The 15807-nt window shown below is 37.1% G+C and overlaps 1 protein-coding gene across 35 annotated transcripts in view; it reads right to left on the reverse strand.

Annotated features, from left to right (window-relative positions):
• Positions 1 to 15807, reverse strand: part of TNS3 (tensin 3) — a 186414-nt gene that overhangs the window by 126123 nt on the left and 44484 nt on the right. For 23 of the 35 annotated variants that reach the window (XM_085571626.1, XM_085571623.1, XM_085571624.1 and 20 more), the window contains 2 exons: positions 2038 to 2091; positions 1133 to 1304 (listed from right to left, as the gene is read on the reverse strand). In XM_085571626.1, coding sequence (XP_085427752.1) covers positions 1133 to 1282 — 150 coding nt within the window. In that variant the 5' untranslated portion in view covers positions 1283 to 1304; positions 2038 to 2091. Of the gene's footprint in view, positions 1 to 781; positions 861 to 1132; positions 1305 to 2037; positions 2092 to 10281; positions 10395 to 15807 lie in introns of those variants that run through there. The other 12 variants (XM_085571615.1, XM_085571611.1, XM_085571604.1 and 9 more) reach the window with 7 other exon arrangements.

Below are 15807 nucleotides of genomic sequence, written 5' to 3' on the forward strand. Positions count from 1 at the left end.
GAGGCAGAGACTACAATCCTTCTGAGACGCTAAACCAGACTTACCATATATAAAATATTTGTAATATAATCCAGTGTTAAGTGAGATTAAGTGTAGTGGAGATACTACAAGCTTACACTGTTATTACATGAAAATGGCAAAAGAAAAGGTGAATTTGAACCTATAAAGCTTTACACACAGGTCACCTTCAAACTTATTATCATGTGCCTTATAAGCTACCAGTGCCTGGTGGAAGGGAAGCCAAAGGCAGCAAGGCAGCATGCTGAGGACATCAGTCCACATCACAAGTTCAGTCTGGTTTATAACGCACCTATGACATCTCAGTTTGTGAGAAGAACATAATATGTTTAAATAATTAGTGGAATCTCTCCAGTAACTAATTTCCACTGTGAGTAAAGTTAATGTTCCTGAAGTCATGGATTTAATTCTAACAGTTTACACACAATACCTAAAAAGACAGTACAAGAAAAAAAAAATTAAATACTGGCCTTGCTTTAAATTCAACATCATAAAACAAGCTGAGACAATACAGGCCAGGGCAGTAGCCAGTAAACAGCACAGGAGATTAACAGTTTTTTATCAACGTTGAAAAAAAATAAATCTGCACATGGAGTTCACTATACGTTTGTTTGATTTCTTATAGAAAATTAAATGGCATGAAAAATACACCTAAAACATGTTAATGAGGAAGAGATGGACAGAACACATCAACAGCAATCCTACTTTTCAATGTTGCCTTCACAACTGAAGACATGACAGTGAGAGACTATCAGATACCCACCTGAGAACCCAGATGTAGGTCACTGCTACAAATGAAGAACACATTCCTCATTGAAGGGTGTGTATCTTTTAAAAGCATGCTTTGGACAATAGAAATGGTCAGTGAAATTATTCTTCAGCATTTGTCTACGTGTTATCACCACATCACCACAGAGACTGTACTGTCCCAGCAAAAAAAAGTGTTTTTAATATCTAGCAGCTTAAAATGCTATTGAAAATCCTGAACTTTCTTACAAGGCTGTAAAGATGGCCCAAAGAGTGACTTTTAGTTTATTAAGGTTTATGTGGACATAAAGTAGTCTTCCTGCATGACAAAGAAAGGTGTGTCACAAACGGCTGATCTTACACATACCAAGTAATTATCACCATGTTTGGATTTGAGCATTTGTGTTACTTCTTGTAGATTGTGGAGGTAAGTTTCCTCAGAACAGCCAGCAGGGAAGGACACAGCAATAATCCGCTCTGTGATGTATGTGAGGTCAAGTTCAGAGCCTTCCTCCATAATGTGATCAAAGTCTGCACTTCTGGGAAGAAATTAGATGTGGCAATTTAGAGCAATGCAGCATATTAATAAGGAGAAATTGCAACTTAGACTCCTACAGCCAAGCACCAGATATTTCCAATAATTTCATTACAATTACAACTCATTAAATCCCTACAGAGCTCAAAGTATTCAGTTCAGAATACAAATGGAGTTCTTCACCTCTTCACAACAAAACGGTAGGAAAAAAACCTATGCAAACAGTAATGTGGAAAATTAATACAAGCAATGTGACAAATACTAGCACAACAAATTTGTGAGTCAAATAGAAATGTATAGGTACTTCTGTCTGTACATATCTCTCTGTAGAATTCTGCAAATGCTTTACAAACTGGAAGCTTGACCAGCAATCTGTAAAACACTGCAGATCTTGAAGCATGCTCTGAGTAAAACTGAAGTGAATCCAAAACCAGTCTCCAAAGTACAACAGACATCACTGTAATTAAATTAATTTCACTGGTTAGTCTACAAATATTTGTCTTTCTTTTCCAGGTGATGGAACTTTTTCATAACTTTGTCCTTCTCAATAAAATACCAGAAGATCAGCTCAGTGAATACATCTAGTCTCACAAAGATATTTGTAAAAATGGAACTTGCATAGCAGATCATATCTTCCAGAAGACTGAACTCACAGAAATCACAACCACAAACAACAAAGCCTACGCCCACTGCTGCACCACATGACACTGCTACATAAATTTGAAAGAAATACTTGCCGTGATACTTTGTCACAACTGAAAGACCAAGTTCTTCAAAACACTGCTGGAATTCTGGAACAAAGAAAGCAGAAAAATCAGTCCAGAACCTTAACTTGCTGTCACTGATGTCAATGTTTCTCCCTTTTTTCCTCATTTATGATTTGAAAGACTATAACAACAAGAGGATACAAGAGTGTGGGAACTCAAAATGTCTTTCAGACATTTTTAGAGGTTCCAGGCATTGGTCGGAAGCATTTTAGACCCTGGCAGGCAGCTGAAAAACAGCTGTGATTTTGAGTTTGAGCCATGGAATGAATTACCAACTTTGGAGGTGGAACGAGCAGTCACAAAAGGTTAGATAGTATAGTAAAAGTAGTTACAAAGTAGAGGGGAAATTTTTTTAGTATTGTACAGGGGGGTTTTAGCACATGTACAGGGGGGTTTTCACTTTGTACATGGGGGTCAGAAGTTCTAAGATGGAGGAAAGTGGGCTGATCTTGTTCTTCCTCCTTCTTTTTCCTTACCTCCATGTTCTTGGTGATGTTGGCACTCACAGATTGGTTTAGAGTAGAAAAACACTTGGCAACGTAGGTAGTAGGTATTGGGGAATAATTATAAACATGTTATACGTAATATATCTTATAAAAGATAGCAGCAGCCCTGGGCGGAGGGAGAGACGAAGAAGACAGCAGATAGAGAAGATGTCAGTGTGTGTGTGTGCCTCTACCCAGGCCGCTGATCAAATAGCTGCAGTCCAAGAACATAATCTGTTAGATAACTAGCAATAAACTGCCTTGAGACCAAACAGCTAAAGCCTGCGGAGTTTTTCTTTGGAAGCACAGGTTGAAGGAGGAATTTCACCACCATATGAGACCCCAGAGCAAGGCTGGGGTTCTCACACAAGAGGATCATTGCCCTATGTTTTGAATGCAAACACTGTGGTTATGCTCAAGTTTTGTCTTTAAGAGCCTCTTCCAACTCACTACTGCCAGAAAAGTCTTTTGTGACATTTTTAGTGCTCTTCTTGGCATTAAGATTAGAGAAAGCATAGTGGGCTTTGAGAAAATGTAACTTGAATTTTTGTATGAACCTGCAAAAGAAGTTCCTCTCCACTGATCTTCTTATGACAATATTGAAATATATACCCCTGTATCAGACTCCTGAGAATTTATTCCTGAGAATGTGTAGTAGTTTACTTTTGTAGTTCCATTTGTTCAGTAACTATGAATGAAAAAGTGTAAAAATATACTCCCATATGAACCATAGTAATAGAATTTGTCTCAACTAATTGTAGTTGTCTTAGATTTAAGCTCCAGTGTGATTGTCACCCAATGTGTTATACATGCAACAAACAGAAAGAGACATCTGGAGGGGGCAGTATCCCTTCCTTCCAGGACAGGTTTAAAAAGAAAAAATCCCGACAAAAAGACAGCTACTACCATAAAAACAGTAAACAAAAATAAATTATATTATTCAATTTACATTTAACTATGTCTATATATATTTTTAGCTTGTGTATATTTTATTTTATTTAATGCATGTGTTTTATATATTTTTTAATTTAGCATTTAGAAATTGATATATTTTGATACAGAAAATCAGAAGTTCAATTTAGTATCATGCATCAGTAAATCAATAAGAGAAAGAGTACTCCCTTCCTCTCCCAGCCCTGAATTCATGCTTAATATATAGACATATCCACATAAAATCTTATTTATTAAGAGTTAATGCTGAAAAATTGATAAACCCTATCTATTTGGGCTACAGACCATAAATATTTCCAAAGCGAATAAACTGAGTTTGAATGGAAGATGCCTTAGAATTTTCCATAAAATGATGCTGTGTATCAAAATCTGGGAATAGCTAGGAAACATGTAAGCATGAAAGTGGTACATTTTCTTTCAAAATTTCTCAAAGTGAACTGTTCTGGCAAATTTTAAAGCACAACTGATAGCATAAGGTGCACCTCATGTAAGTGTCTGATCCAAGTTTCACTAGTTTCTGTCTTTACTTAGACAACAGAAGAGGAGGAAACTTCATGTTATTTTCAGCCTCTTTTTACCCAATCCCTTCTTAGAATTTTAAAGGCTTTAGATAATATACCATGGGTGGCAAAACAAGTAAATAACTATACCTGAAATTCAAGACATAGCTTTTGGTGTATTTTGTTTTGGTTTTGTAAATAGAATGCAATTAGAAGCAGGACTCTACACTTCCTTGGTACCACACCTTTCTGTTGGTGACAGATGTATCCAATGCTTAAGAAGTACTTCTGTGATTTTCTAAAAATATGATGACTAAACTGTCATGTATCCTAAATAATCAGACACTTAAAACAGCTTCCTCTGGTAATAAAGTTAGTGATAAAATAATTCTCTATTTCACACTGTTGTGCCAGATAAACTAGAATAAATCCTAGCAGCATGCAGTAAGTAAGTATATGAACAATAACATAATGCAAATCATTAGCAAAAAAAAACCATTAGTGTGATATATACTGTATGCATGCTGTGTCACTAAACCATCAGAATACAAGTTTCCCCAAAGAGGATTCAGCAGCACAGGTCAGACCATCCAAAAAGGTAAATCATCTCCATCTAAGTGAAAACAAACACTGCTTCTTGCTACATACTGGAGGGATAATGGCAAAAAATTTTACTAACCTTCCAAGACAGCAAATATCATCTGGCATATCCAAGAATGGACAAGTAGACAGAAAATCTCACAAAACTAGGTATGATTTTAATTTCCTGACAACTAACAACAGTAGAGAAGATGCAAGGCAACAAAAAACAGTGGTTCCATAGGGAGTTTTTTAACCATACCTGGTTAAAAATTTAGAGTTGCAACTACAATTGATTCAGTGAAACTAGCACTTGATATGTTGTGAGTAGGACAGACCACCCTGAGAGTATTCTTCTGTTAATTTCTCCCCATGATTCTTGTTCCCCTGCTTCCCTGGGAATGCCTGGCAACGCTGCCATAACCTTTACACCTGACAATATAACCAGTCATAAAAGAAACAATTTTCAATAAACTGAACAACTTCTATTAACCTATTTATTCAGTTTTAAGCAATTTTGATATTCTAAACAATACCACATAGAAGTTACCTCTACGTAAGCAAGTGCAAGGAACCATTTGGTCAAATTTACCTGCATTTGTATGAAAGCCAGCAGGTAGAGGCAATAGCTTCTCAACAAACAAACATCTTCTCTCCAGTCATAAATTTGAATTAATAAGCAAATTCATTGCATCCAAGGTACTACGTCATTTCCCTTTTCCAGTAAAAACTCAAGCCATACAACTCTCTCCTTTGACACACACTGTATTCCTTCTTTTACCACCTTTGGCTCCTGCACCTAGTACTGGAGTCATCACAGAGTTGTGATGCCAACTTTCTCAAAATTATGTCTTCAGACAAAACCATCTGTATTGATTTTGCACAGCCTGGTTTTTGGTAGCAGGGGGACCAGAAAGATGGCTCCCACAGGAGCTGCTGGAAAAGTCACAGGTTTTGCTCCTAGTCAGAGAAGAGGAAGTGAGAACATGTGAAGGACAAAAACATGGCAACACTATGATCAGTGGAGAAGGAGGTGGAAGATGTGCCCCTGGCACTGGAGTCAAGATTCCTCTGCAGGCCATGGTGAAGACCATGGTGAAGCAGGTTGTCTCCCTGCAGTCCATGGGGGATGTAGAGATCCACTCATAGCCCATGGGGGAGGTGTCCACATTGGAGCAGGTGGATGCCTGGAGGAGGCTGTGATCCAATGGAAGACCCAGTGGAGAGAGACAGCACTTGCTTCCAGGCTGGAGCAGCCTGTTCCTGGAGGACTGCACCCCATGGAAAGAGAAGACCCATACCACAGCAGTTTTGGAAGGACTGTCTGCTCATTGCAGGGGGTCACGTTGCAGCAGGTGTGGAAGGCTGCTGCTTGTGAAAGTGGACACAGACCAGAGAAGTTCATGGAGAACTGTCTCCCATGGGAGGGACGCCACAGTCTCATGGGGGAAGGACTCTTCTCCGAGAGCAGTGGGAGAAAAATCTTGGTTATGAACTGACCTAAATCTCCATGCCCTGTCTCCCTGCACTGTCGGTGGGAAGGAGGCAGGGGCTGAGTGGAAACAGTGATTTAAGGGCTTATTTTACGTCTCAATATCTTCCTCTGATTCTGTTAGTAATAAATTTCACTTTGCAACCTTAAGTTGAGCCTGTTTTGCCCCTGAAGTGTTTTCTTTCAGTCCTTATCTAAACCCATGAATCCCTAGTTAACTTTTTTCCCTTCTCCTCTGCCCACCTGTAGGGGAGGGCAAGAAAGTAACTCTCATGGTGCCTGGCATTGGGCCAGCGTCAAACCATGACACTATCCCAGGGTCCCCTACAGCCAAGACATGATACAGAAACTAAGAAATAGTCCCATATTTAATTCTGAATCATTTTCACCAGTTCACAACAGCCACTAGACGTTAAGTTTCCCAGTACAGCCTGCTGCCAATGCAAGTGTAGAAAGTGAGCCAAGCAGTCCAATTAAACTAAAGCACAGACTGAACAAAGTGGACTTTTGAGATCAGCCCTGTTTATTCACCTTCTTCTGACACCAAAGAGGGTGAATTTCTTCATGGATTTTCTGGCTTGTCTCAAATAGCAAGCTTGTTATTGTCCCACACAGCAAGCAACATCCCATACCTTTATAATCTTACTTTGACCCACTTCACAGCTTCAGAGCAAAAACACGACAAAGGTCATATACATGACATCTCACACCATGTGGCACAAAGACGGCACTGAGATAACTTTTCTACAAGTCCAGAAACAGAAGGAATAAGAAATAACCTTTCTGCTAAATCTGCATCCCCTGTCCTATGCTGAAAGGCTGTCTTTCAAAGAAATTGAGACAATCGAATAAAAAATAATGCCTGCAAAAAAAGCCCAAAAAACACAAAAAAACCCAAAAACATATAGTAAAAAAAGTCATTATCTCAGATAGATGATCATTCTCAACTTTTCCAAGAACAGAATAAGGAAACTTGGGTTACAGCCAGTAGGTTTACATACCTCATTAGGCTTACATAGTTCATAAGCTAAAGTCTGCTGTAATAGAGCTTCTGACACCAGAAAGATTATGAAAAGGACAAAGGATGAAGGCATGGGAAATAGCAAAGGTAAGAAGATTTCTAGAAAGCTGTAAAAGCAGGACTTAGAAAGAATACACAAAAAGAACACTTTTTTTTTGAACACAGTTGTTTAGTCTTCACGCAACTTTAAGAAGTAACAAAAGCAGAATTTGTGAACTGAAATATATGGGGAAATGTTTTGCCAAAAAACAATTCATGAAAGGTACAGAGCAAAATAGAGTGTTATACTGGTGCTGGCTAGCTTTACTTGCTTCTTGGAGTACAGATTTGTCTGTAGAACAACCAAAACCAAATGTCTGGGTGACCTTAGCCAAGGTAGCAGGCTCAGACACCATATGCCTGTCCAATTTGAACACGGAAAAGCCTTTTTCAACCTGTCTAGTCAGTGTGCCAGTAAAAGATTAGCCAATACCTATATATTATGAGCTCTTGACCAAAAAACAATTGTAAGCCAGGTGAAGTTGCCAGTGGGAGCAATCCTATAGTTAATTGGGACATTTACACTAAAGAACTTCCTAAAGCACCTTCTAAACCCCAGGAATTGGAGATTCTTAGTTCCTTAACAATAGATTTCTGTCTTATGTTTTTAGATAGCAATTAGCGAGACAATGATCCTCTAAAATAAAATGTCACTCCCACTTACCCTGCTTACAGAAACTTGAGGTTTTGGTGTAATTACTCAGATAGTTGGGGTGGATTTTCCAGGGTTGAACAATATCCATGACAATTACCAAAAGGATGTTAGCTCATTTGTGGAGCTAGGGGTAAGCAAAGCACTCCACCATGCCTTAAAGGTAGTCCATGCAGTATTAGACAACTTACTGTGCTAGCACCTAGTACTAAAACAGTAATTAAGAAAAAACATAGAGGAAAAAGATTCACCCATCAATATGAAGAAAACTGTAACAGGGATTTTAGGCTCTAGAAAGCTGTGAAGAGTTTCAGTAGGTTTGCTTCTACCCCAACTTACTTCTGCCATGGCATCAAAACAGTTATATCTTGTTATATGTCGCCTGAGCAAACAAACCAATGCCACCTCCATTGCAATTAGTGATATGCTAACAGATGTCAGCAGTGTTAGACATACTACCCTTCAAAATAGAGTAGCAAATGATTTTCTTTTACTGACACATAGACATCGTTGTGAGGAATTTGAAGGATTATGTAATATGAATCTGTCTGACCATTTTGAATCCATTCACAAAAGCATACAAAAGCTGAAAGATCTAACAGCTTAAATCAAAGAAGACAGCAGATCATTGTTAGATGATTTGTTCAAAAGATAGAGCTTTGCACCTTAGTTAAAGAAACTTTATAAAATACGTTTATATGTGTTAGGAGTTTTAGTGGTGATACTAGTAGTAGTATCTTGTATACTTCAGTGTGTGCAACAAATGATAGACAAAATATCAAAGAAGTTTTTATCATACAAGAGAAAGATGTAAGAAATAGAAGCACAGAAAATTCTCAAGATCATACAGAGATAGTAGATGCAAGCATAGACATAAATGAAGGCTTTAAGTAAAGATGTTGGAACAAACAGGACTTATTAGAACAGTAAATAGTAACTACTACCAGATTTGACTTATATTCTTTGAATAGACCGGATTTTTTACAGCATTAAAATTGCTGTAGTGTAAAATAGCAATGCTTAAAACAAGGAAGAGTACCTCAAACAAACAAAAAGAAATACGTATTATAATAGAGCTATGTAACACACAGTAGGTAATAAACTACAAAATTAAGAAAGATACTTTGTAGTTGTACCAAGAGAGGGAAACATGGGAAATAGTAAAGGTAAGAAGATTTCCAGAAAGCTGTAAAAGCAGGCCTTAGAAACGGAAAGAACAGAAAACTTAAGAGCTAGCTGCAGCTGCAAAGTCTGAAAGCAGAAAAAGTTACAATAGTACAGCAAGCAAGGACATGAAACAATAGCTTGAGGCTTGGCTAAGATAGATCTCAAGACTGCAGGAAAATATGCTTAGCAAGATAATAGAAGGTTTTAAGCTTAATAATGGTGTATTGTGTATTGTTAATAGAAGGCATACATGTAAGCATTGTGTGAAGCAGGAATACATACGCTTTTAGTGATTGACTAGAACAATTGTCTGTAAGCTTTAGCAATATGCTATTGGCTAAAAAGTTTTTTAAATGCTCTGTAACAAAGATATCTTTGGCTGCTGCCAGTTGCATGTGAGCTGTTGACATCTTTCTATTGTCTTAACCATATAATGAGGCTGATGCTGCAGTAAAGCTGAAGAAATGTATCCCAGCAGTCCTGCCTCGTTTGTGAAAAACCCCAACATAGAAGAGAGTTCAGTTTTGCCTCAGACAAATTCACTTACATTTTTGCAGTATACTGAATTACTACACAGCTCTGGAAAAGTAAGTAAATCAGAAACCTAATATGTGACCTACTAGTTTCCAATACCAAAGTAAAACTAGACATGTGGGCCACACATGGGCTTAGGAAATCCTACGTGGGATTATGACTTGCCCCTTTTGAGACTGGAATAAAAGACAGGCTAAGGAAGCCAAATGAAAAATCAAGCAGCTACCTTTTCTAAGACCCTGTTGCTGGCACTGAACTACAGTACAATAGTATTAGTAGAATGATATAGTATCTGCTTAAAAATTATCTCAGCAGAATGTAAGAAAATCTGGTTTCAAGGACTGGGTTGTTCTAAACAGCTGAGTCAGCTGTATATCAACATGTTCCTTTGAGGAACTGCACTGCTGCAAACTCAGAGCTACAAGATCCAGCATGCATTCATGCACCTCATCTGTTCCTCTCCTGGGTTCGCTCTTGAATGAAAGTATTAACAAGCATAAGGATTGATGAGTAGAAACTACAACTATCTGAAATGACAATCAATGACAAATCTGTGGCTTAAAGGTATCAGGACATTTTGGAATGACACATAACTACTTCAAATATAAGTATTTTATTTGTGCCTATTTTTAATGCTGCAATAAGCAACAGAAGATTTGATTAGCTAATCCGCATAAAATTACATGGGTTTTACACAGATTTTAATCATTTTATGAAACTTTTTTCTGTGTGATCGTTCACCATTCAAACAGCATAAATAAAAATACAAATAGAGGGACTCATCAGCAGGATACCTGAGTGCATTTGAACCAGTTCTGTGATGCATTTTCATTCCTCAAGACATGGACAGGAATCAGAAGAAATTCTCTTCAAGGCATAGTGTAACAGTTCTATACACTCCAGCATACTGCAGAAAAAGAGAGGACAATGACCTACACTGATCGTTGGACTGCTCACCATAATAATTCCTACTGATACAGTGAAATATGCTTGAATGTTTTGGATGAGAACCATAATTTGCATAATCTTTTGGCTTCTGCCTTTAGAATGATTCCAAATGCAGAAAGTATTCATGCTTTGTAAATAAAACTCTCTCTATGCTATTGTGTATCAATTCCTATATTAAGTATTAAATATTAATTTAAAATATTGTTTTAGTTGACTCCACAGAAGAGAGTTATTTCTACTACAAGCAGCTATTTGTTTGTGAGCAAATTTAGTTTTGTATACCGTGGTCCATCAAAATCCTGATCTGCTCCCCTGTGCAGTGTAACAGCAGGAATCCAGACAGATGTGACCTTTGCAAATGGCAGTGTCAACACAACTTATAAATCCCAGTTTGCTTTCTCTCTGTCTCTTAGTAGCTGGCAAACTGCTCCCATGATTCTTTCCTACAACACTTCATCCAAAATTGCCAGGCTCCCCAAACAAGTTCACTGTGGGGCTTTGTAGTCCACCTCAATTTTAAAAAAATGTGTTGGGCCCTTGGATATAGGGTTCTACCTACCAATCTGCCAGGGCAAGAAGGAACTAACCAGGGCAGAAAGATTATCTTCCAACTTAGATTCAAGAAAACAGCCCTGCTCATGGCCTGAAAGCTCCTTGTAAAGTTGGGCTAACAGAGAGAAGGCACGTAGCACATTTCTGCTATTAAGGACTCTTTAGAAGAAAATACTGAATGCATGCAAAGTCATTATTCACGTGAGAATGAGATATAATTGTGTCTTAATTATTGTAAAATTTTACACGTATACATGCTTACATTTAGGGAATCATATTTCTTGAAGCCTTAGTTCTACAATACCTCAAGAATAGGAGTTCACACAAAACTTTGTGAGGTTAGCACCTAGCCCTAATCAGCACTATTGTCTTTTGCACACCTGCCTGGGTGAATCAAAGTTGTGTCAACATTCAAGTGACTGTGTTCCTCTACAAATCTATGGGGAAAATAAGTATATCCATATGTAAGTATTACTACTTTAAGTATTAGGAAAGGAGCTTGCCTCAACTGACTAAAATAATGTATGTGCTCCAGCACCAGCTGTAGCATAGTTTCATAATTATGCTAGAACTTTGAAACTGTTTTCTTAATGAGTACTATTCACAGGCAATGTAATTAAGCACAACAGACACAGCAGAGTGTAAAGGTTTCTACGTTAATTCATACCTACCACATTGTGAGGCTCTGTATGGCATGACAAAGTAGCAGCTAACACAAAGTTTTTGTATGTATGTGCTCTATTTCCTCTAAAGAGATAGTTATGTGCAGAGTAGGAAAAAAAAAAAAAAAAGGTGGCAGCAGAGGGAAAGCCTTCAGAGTGATCTCCTGAGTTTTTCTCAGACCTAGTTAAGATGCAAGTGATCAAAACTGAAGTAAAACTTTCACCACGAATTTAGAGCACCTAAACAAATTATGTGCACACAATTCTTGAATAGAAAGTGATAGAATAATTTCTGTTAGCCTTTAGCTGAAACAGGAAGTTCAATTTATTTGTTTTAAATATGCTAACATTAAGAATAAAATAACATTCCATGAGGAAGTCCTTTAAATGTAAGAAAGTGCACTTTCGATTTCCCAAGTAAGAATGTGCTATCCATGCCTCAGAGCTACCCTGAACACTAGAATAAAGCTAACAAAATTTTGAATTCTAGGTAGCATCACAGCCAAGGTAAAACTGTTTTGGCTGATGTTCGCACAACTTTCCTATAAACCAGTAAGTGCTGACACCAGAAATATTCCATTAGCAGACACATTGCCAGAAAAAAAGCAAGAGAGTTTTTCTTTCCTGGACCAGATGCCATGAAATAATATGCAAAGGAGAGAGAGAAAGGAGCAATCCCAGAGACAAGAAACAGTTAAAGCAGTTTCTTCCAGTTTAGTTAATAAAAAAAAGAACAAGTAGCATGGCACAAAGTTAGAAGGAAGAGAAGAGAAAGATGCACCTCCCGTTAGCACCACACAGATGGGATGTGTGCTGGAGTCACAGAACAAGACTTGCAAAAGCCTCAGCCAAGCCTTATCTCATGGCTGCATCCAGCCCCACCGTCTGGGGACAGTGTTCTATAAATCACCCAGCCCTGTAGCTTCACACCTCCTCTCTTTTCCAAATAGATATCTGTGTTTCATATTGGACCTTCCTTCTGCATGTCAGTCCATGTCAATCTTTGCTTTTGGAATATACTGGTTCAAAGAAAGTAACTACAGACAATATCAGGAAGTTTGCTAATGGTCATGTAATAATCAATGCAAAACGCAGTAAGACAAAAGGCACAGATGAAAAAACATTGCTTGCTGTTAAGGCTGCATTCAAAATGTCTGTGCACAAAGTATTACATGTACAGAAAAAAAAAAGCCAAGAATCTTGGCTTATGTAACAACCAGTTAAAATAGGAATCCCTCTGAAGTATTCATATGTAATACAAAGATGCTAAAAACTTCCAACTACCAACTAGATCAGAGAGTGATCTCATTATTTTGGTTCATGATTGTTTCACTATAAACAGCTGTCAAACCCAATTATTCATATGCAAATAACTAAGAGGTCTGCTCTTTTCTGATTTTTTAATTTTAGTCTATTTGTCTAGTTAAGGAGGAGAACAGTGAACTGAAAGGAGAAACAATCATGTCACTAGACATTTTAGCTGGTCTCAATATCAAATACATTCTAGCAATTAGAAATAATTCTAATTTTACTGAAACAGAGTAGATAATAGCATGGATCCAACACAGAGATACCCTTGGCTGCAGAAAAACATTTATTGTCAGCCAAGGGAAATGCTGCTAATACAAACGTAACATCTTTGAACAACTCCTGTCTACATAGGTAGTCAGGGATCAGAACTCTTCATGCCCTGCACAGAGTGGCAGCAGCAGAAGCCTGCAGCACTGAACCACAGACAGCATCACAAAATAATTGCAATGCACACAGGACTAACACTGTGAAACAGATGCTCATTTATTGCAATAGAGAGCTGGTCTGAAATTGAACAATACATCGGGGAAGACCATGTGCATCTTGCAAGTCCTTATTTCTGTCCCTTTTTAAATTTTAGCCTCATTTTCACAGTGGCGAATCAAACACCTGCATCACAGTTGCCTACTAGTAGATAGTTAACTATTGGCATCTCCCATGATTAATTTAGAAATCTACAATATTTGACATCTCTGTAAAAAGGTAACTCCAAAGAACTTTAAAAATTTTACTTTTTTGTCTTACTTATTTTACAGAAATTGTGCTAAAAGTATACTTATAAATGCTGTTAGTATTGAAATAAGCTGTACTTCCTATTTGCAGAAATTTCTACATCAACTGGACAACTGGGTTCTACTGTACTTCAATAAATGTCATTAATACTACTTTTACCAGGAGTACTACAGCCATAGTAATGAAGGGTTAGGAAGTGATACCTAATTTGTTTTTTAAATAACATGGCATAGCAACTGGAACAAATATAAGCTAAAATATCAATTTCATATTGAATACACTACAAGAATTAATTTTATCCTTACTGAAAAAAGGAATCTCCTGACTTTCTGAATGCCTCTGAATACAATTCAGTCTATGAAGACTATAATATTTCCCTTTACTTCTCCCCTGTTTGATTTTAAAAACAAGGTATGCAGAGTTCATTTCATTGTTTCTGTAAAAACTCAGTGGTGGAAAAAAACACTAATGGTCCTAATCAGAAGCTAATTGTACACAGTACAAAAACCAAAGTGTGTACTTTGAAAATAGCAAGCAACAAATGCTTTATGAAGATGTGATACAAATAAGCAGGCACAAGGAGGAAAATAAATCACGTCAAGTAAAAGAAAAAAGAATAAGTAAAATAAATTACTTACATTTTTGGTTACATGATTTTTAACCATCTCAGAGTTACTAGCCCACAAAGGAGAAAAGTTAACACAAACTACTTTAATTCTCCAGATAGCTTAAGTACATTCTAAGAAATCCCCTCCTAATGGCATATACACGCATTCATACACATACACACAAATAAAAAATCTTTCAGAAGTACATATTCATTCCACAGTATTAATAAGCTAACGACCTTTCAAACAGATATGGAAAATTAATTAGTTTTGCATTATTGTCCTGCATATTCAGGTCTATATGACAGTACTCAGCTACTGAGTGTTTATTCCAAGGTACAATATCTATGGAGATAGACATTGCTAACCACTTATTCTCTTTTGTATTTTTACCCAATCTCTCATTTTATGCTTTTCCATTAAAACAGACACTTGAGTGGACATTAATGAAGTAAACTGCTGAGAATTTTCTGTAAGTATGGTACAAAAAAATCTTATCAAGGCTTTAAAGCATACTAAATTGTATCAATGGAGGCTTAAAACAAACCTTTTAAAATGAAAGAGCCAATGCATTACTATAAAAAGTCTAAAACAGTGGTACAACTAAAAATTGGCCTCTCAATCCTACTGTGGGAAAGATGTTTTGAACTAGAGAAGCAGTTTCATAACTGTCAACTTTTTTTGTCACTGAAGTCCAGACACACTCTAGTTACAAATCTCAACAGGAAAGAGCTATAGGTTTTCAGTGTGTATAAATTCCAACACCTTCAAAATCTTGCTTAGTTAAATGAACCACACACAATTTACCTGGGCATACATCCTACATAAACTATAATGCTTACAATGTGAGACTGGCTCACAGTTAATCCATGAGAACAGGCTTTGCATTTGTTTGATTTTATTACTTAAAAGCTTGATTTACCTTATCAGCTATCAAATCTCCACAGTGTTGAAAGTACAAATGTGTTAGTCAGATGAACTAACATATAGACTGATCAGTGCTGTTAACTCAACCCATGAACCCTATTGTTTGAAACTTCCAGGTTCTTATCAGCAGATTAAAGGTGATATATAGGACAAACAACTGTATAACTGTAATTTTAATTATCATTATTTCAGTCTTAGCACATCCACTGCTACCTAGGAAAAATACACAGACTCAAACCTAAAAAAGAAAAACACACAAAATACAATTTTTGCATTCACTTGGAAATCTCTATAAAGAGATTTCATGAGGTGCACGAGCAGAGCACTTGGGAAAACACACTGCCCACTTTGGCCCTTCACAAGAAAGTTCATACATAATTTGAACTCAGCATCCACTCTTCCATAACAAGCCTATTTCTGTAATTGCATACAGAGACATAAATGAGGCTTACACCTAAATGTGTGCCAATTAAAAGGGGTTTTGTCATGTATTTCTCAGTCTGGCATTGGATTGGTGTAATCTGCAAGCTTCCTAGGATAGCTGTAAAGTGGAATACGGAATAAGAAGCAAGAAGCTCTT

Source organism: Lonchura striata, chromosome 2, assembly GCF_050655825.1.
Source record: "Lonchura striata isolate lonStrDom1 chromosome 2, ASM5065582v1, whole genome shotgun sequence".
Taxonomy (NCBI): domain Eukaryota; kingdom Metazoa; phylum Chordata; class Aves; order Passeriformes; family Estrildidae; genus Lonchura; species Lonchura striata.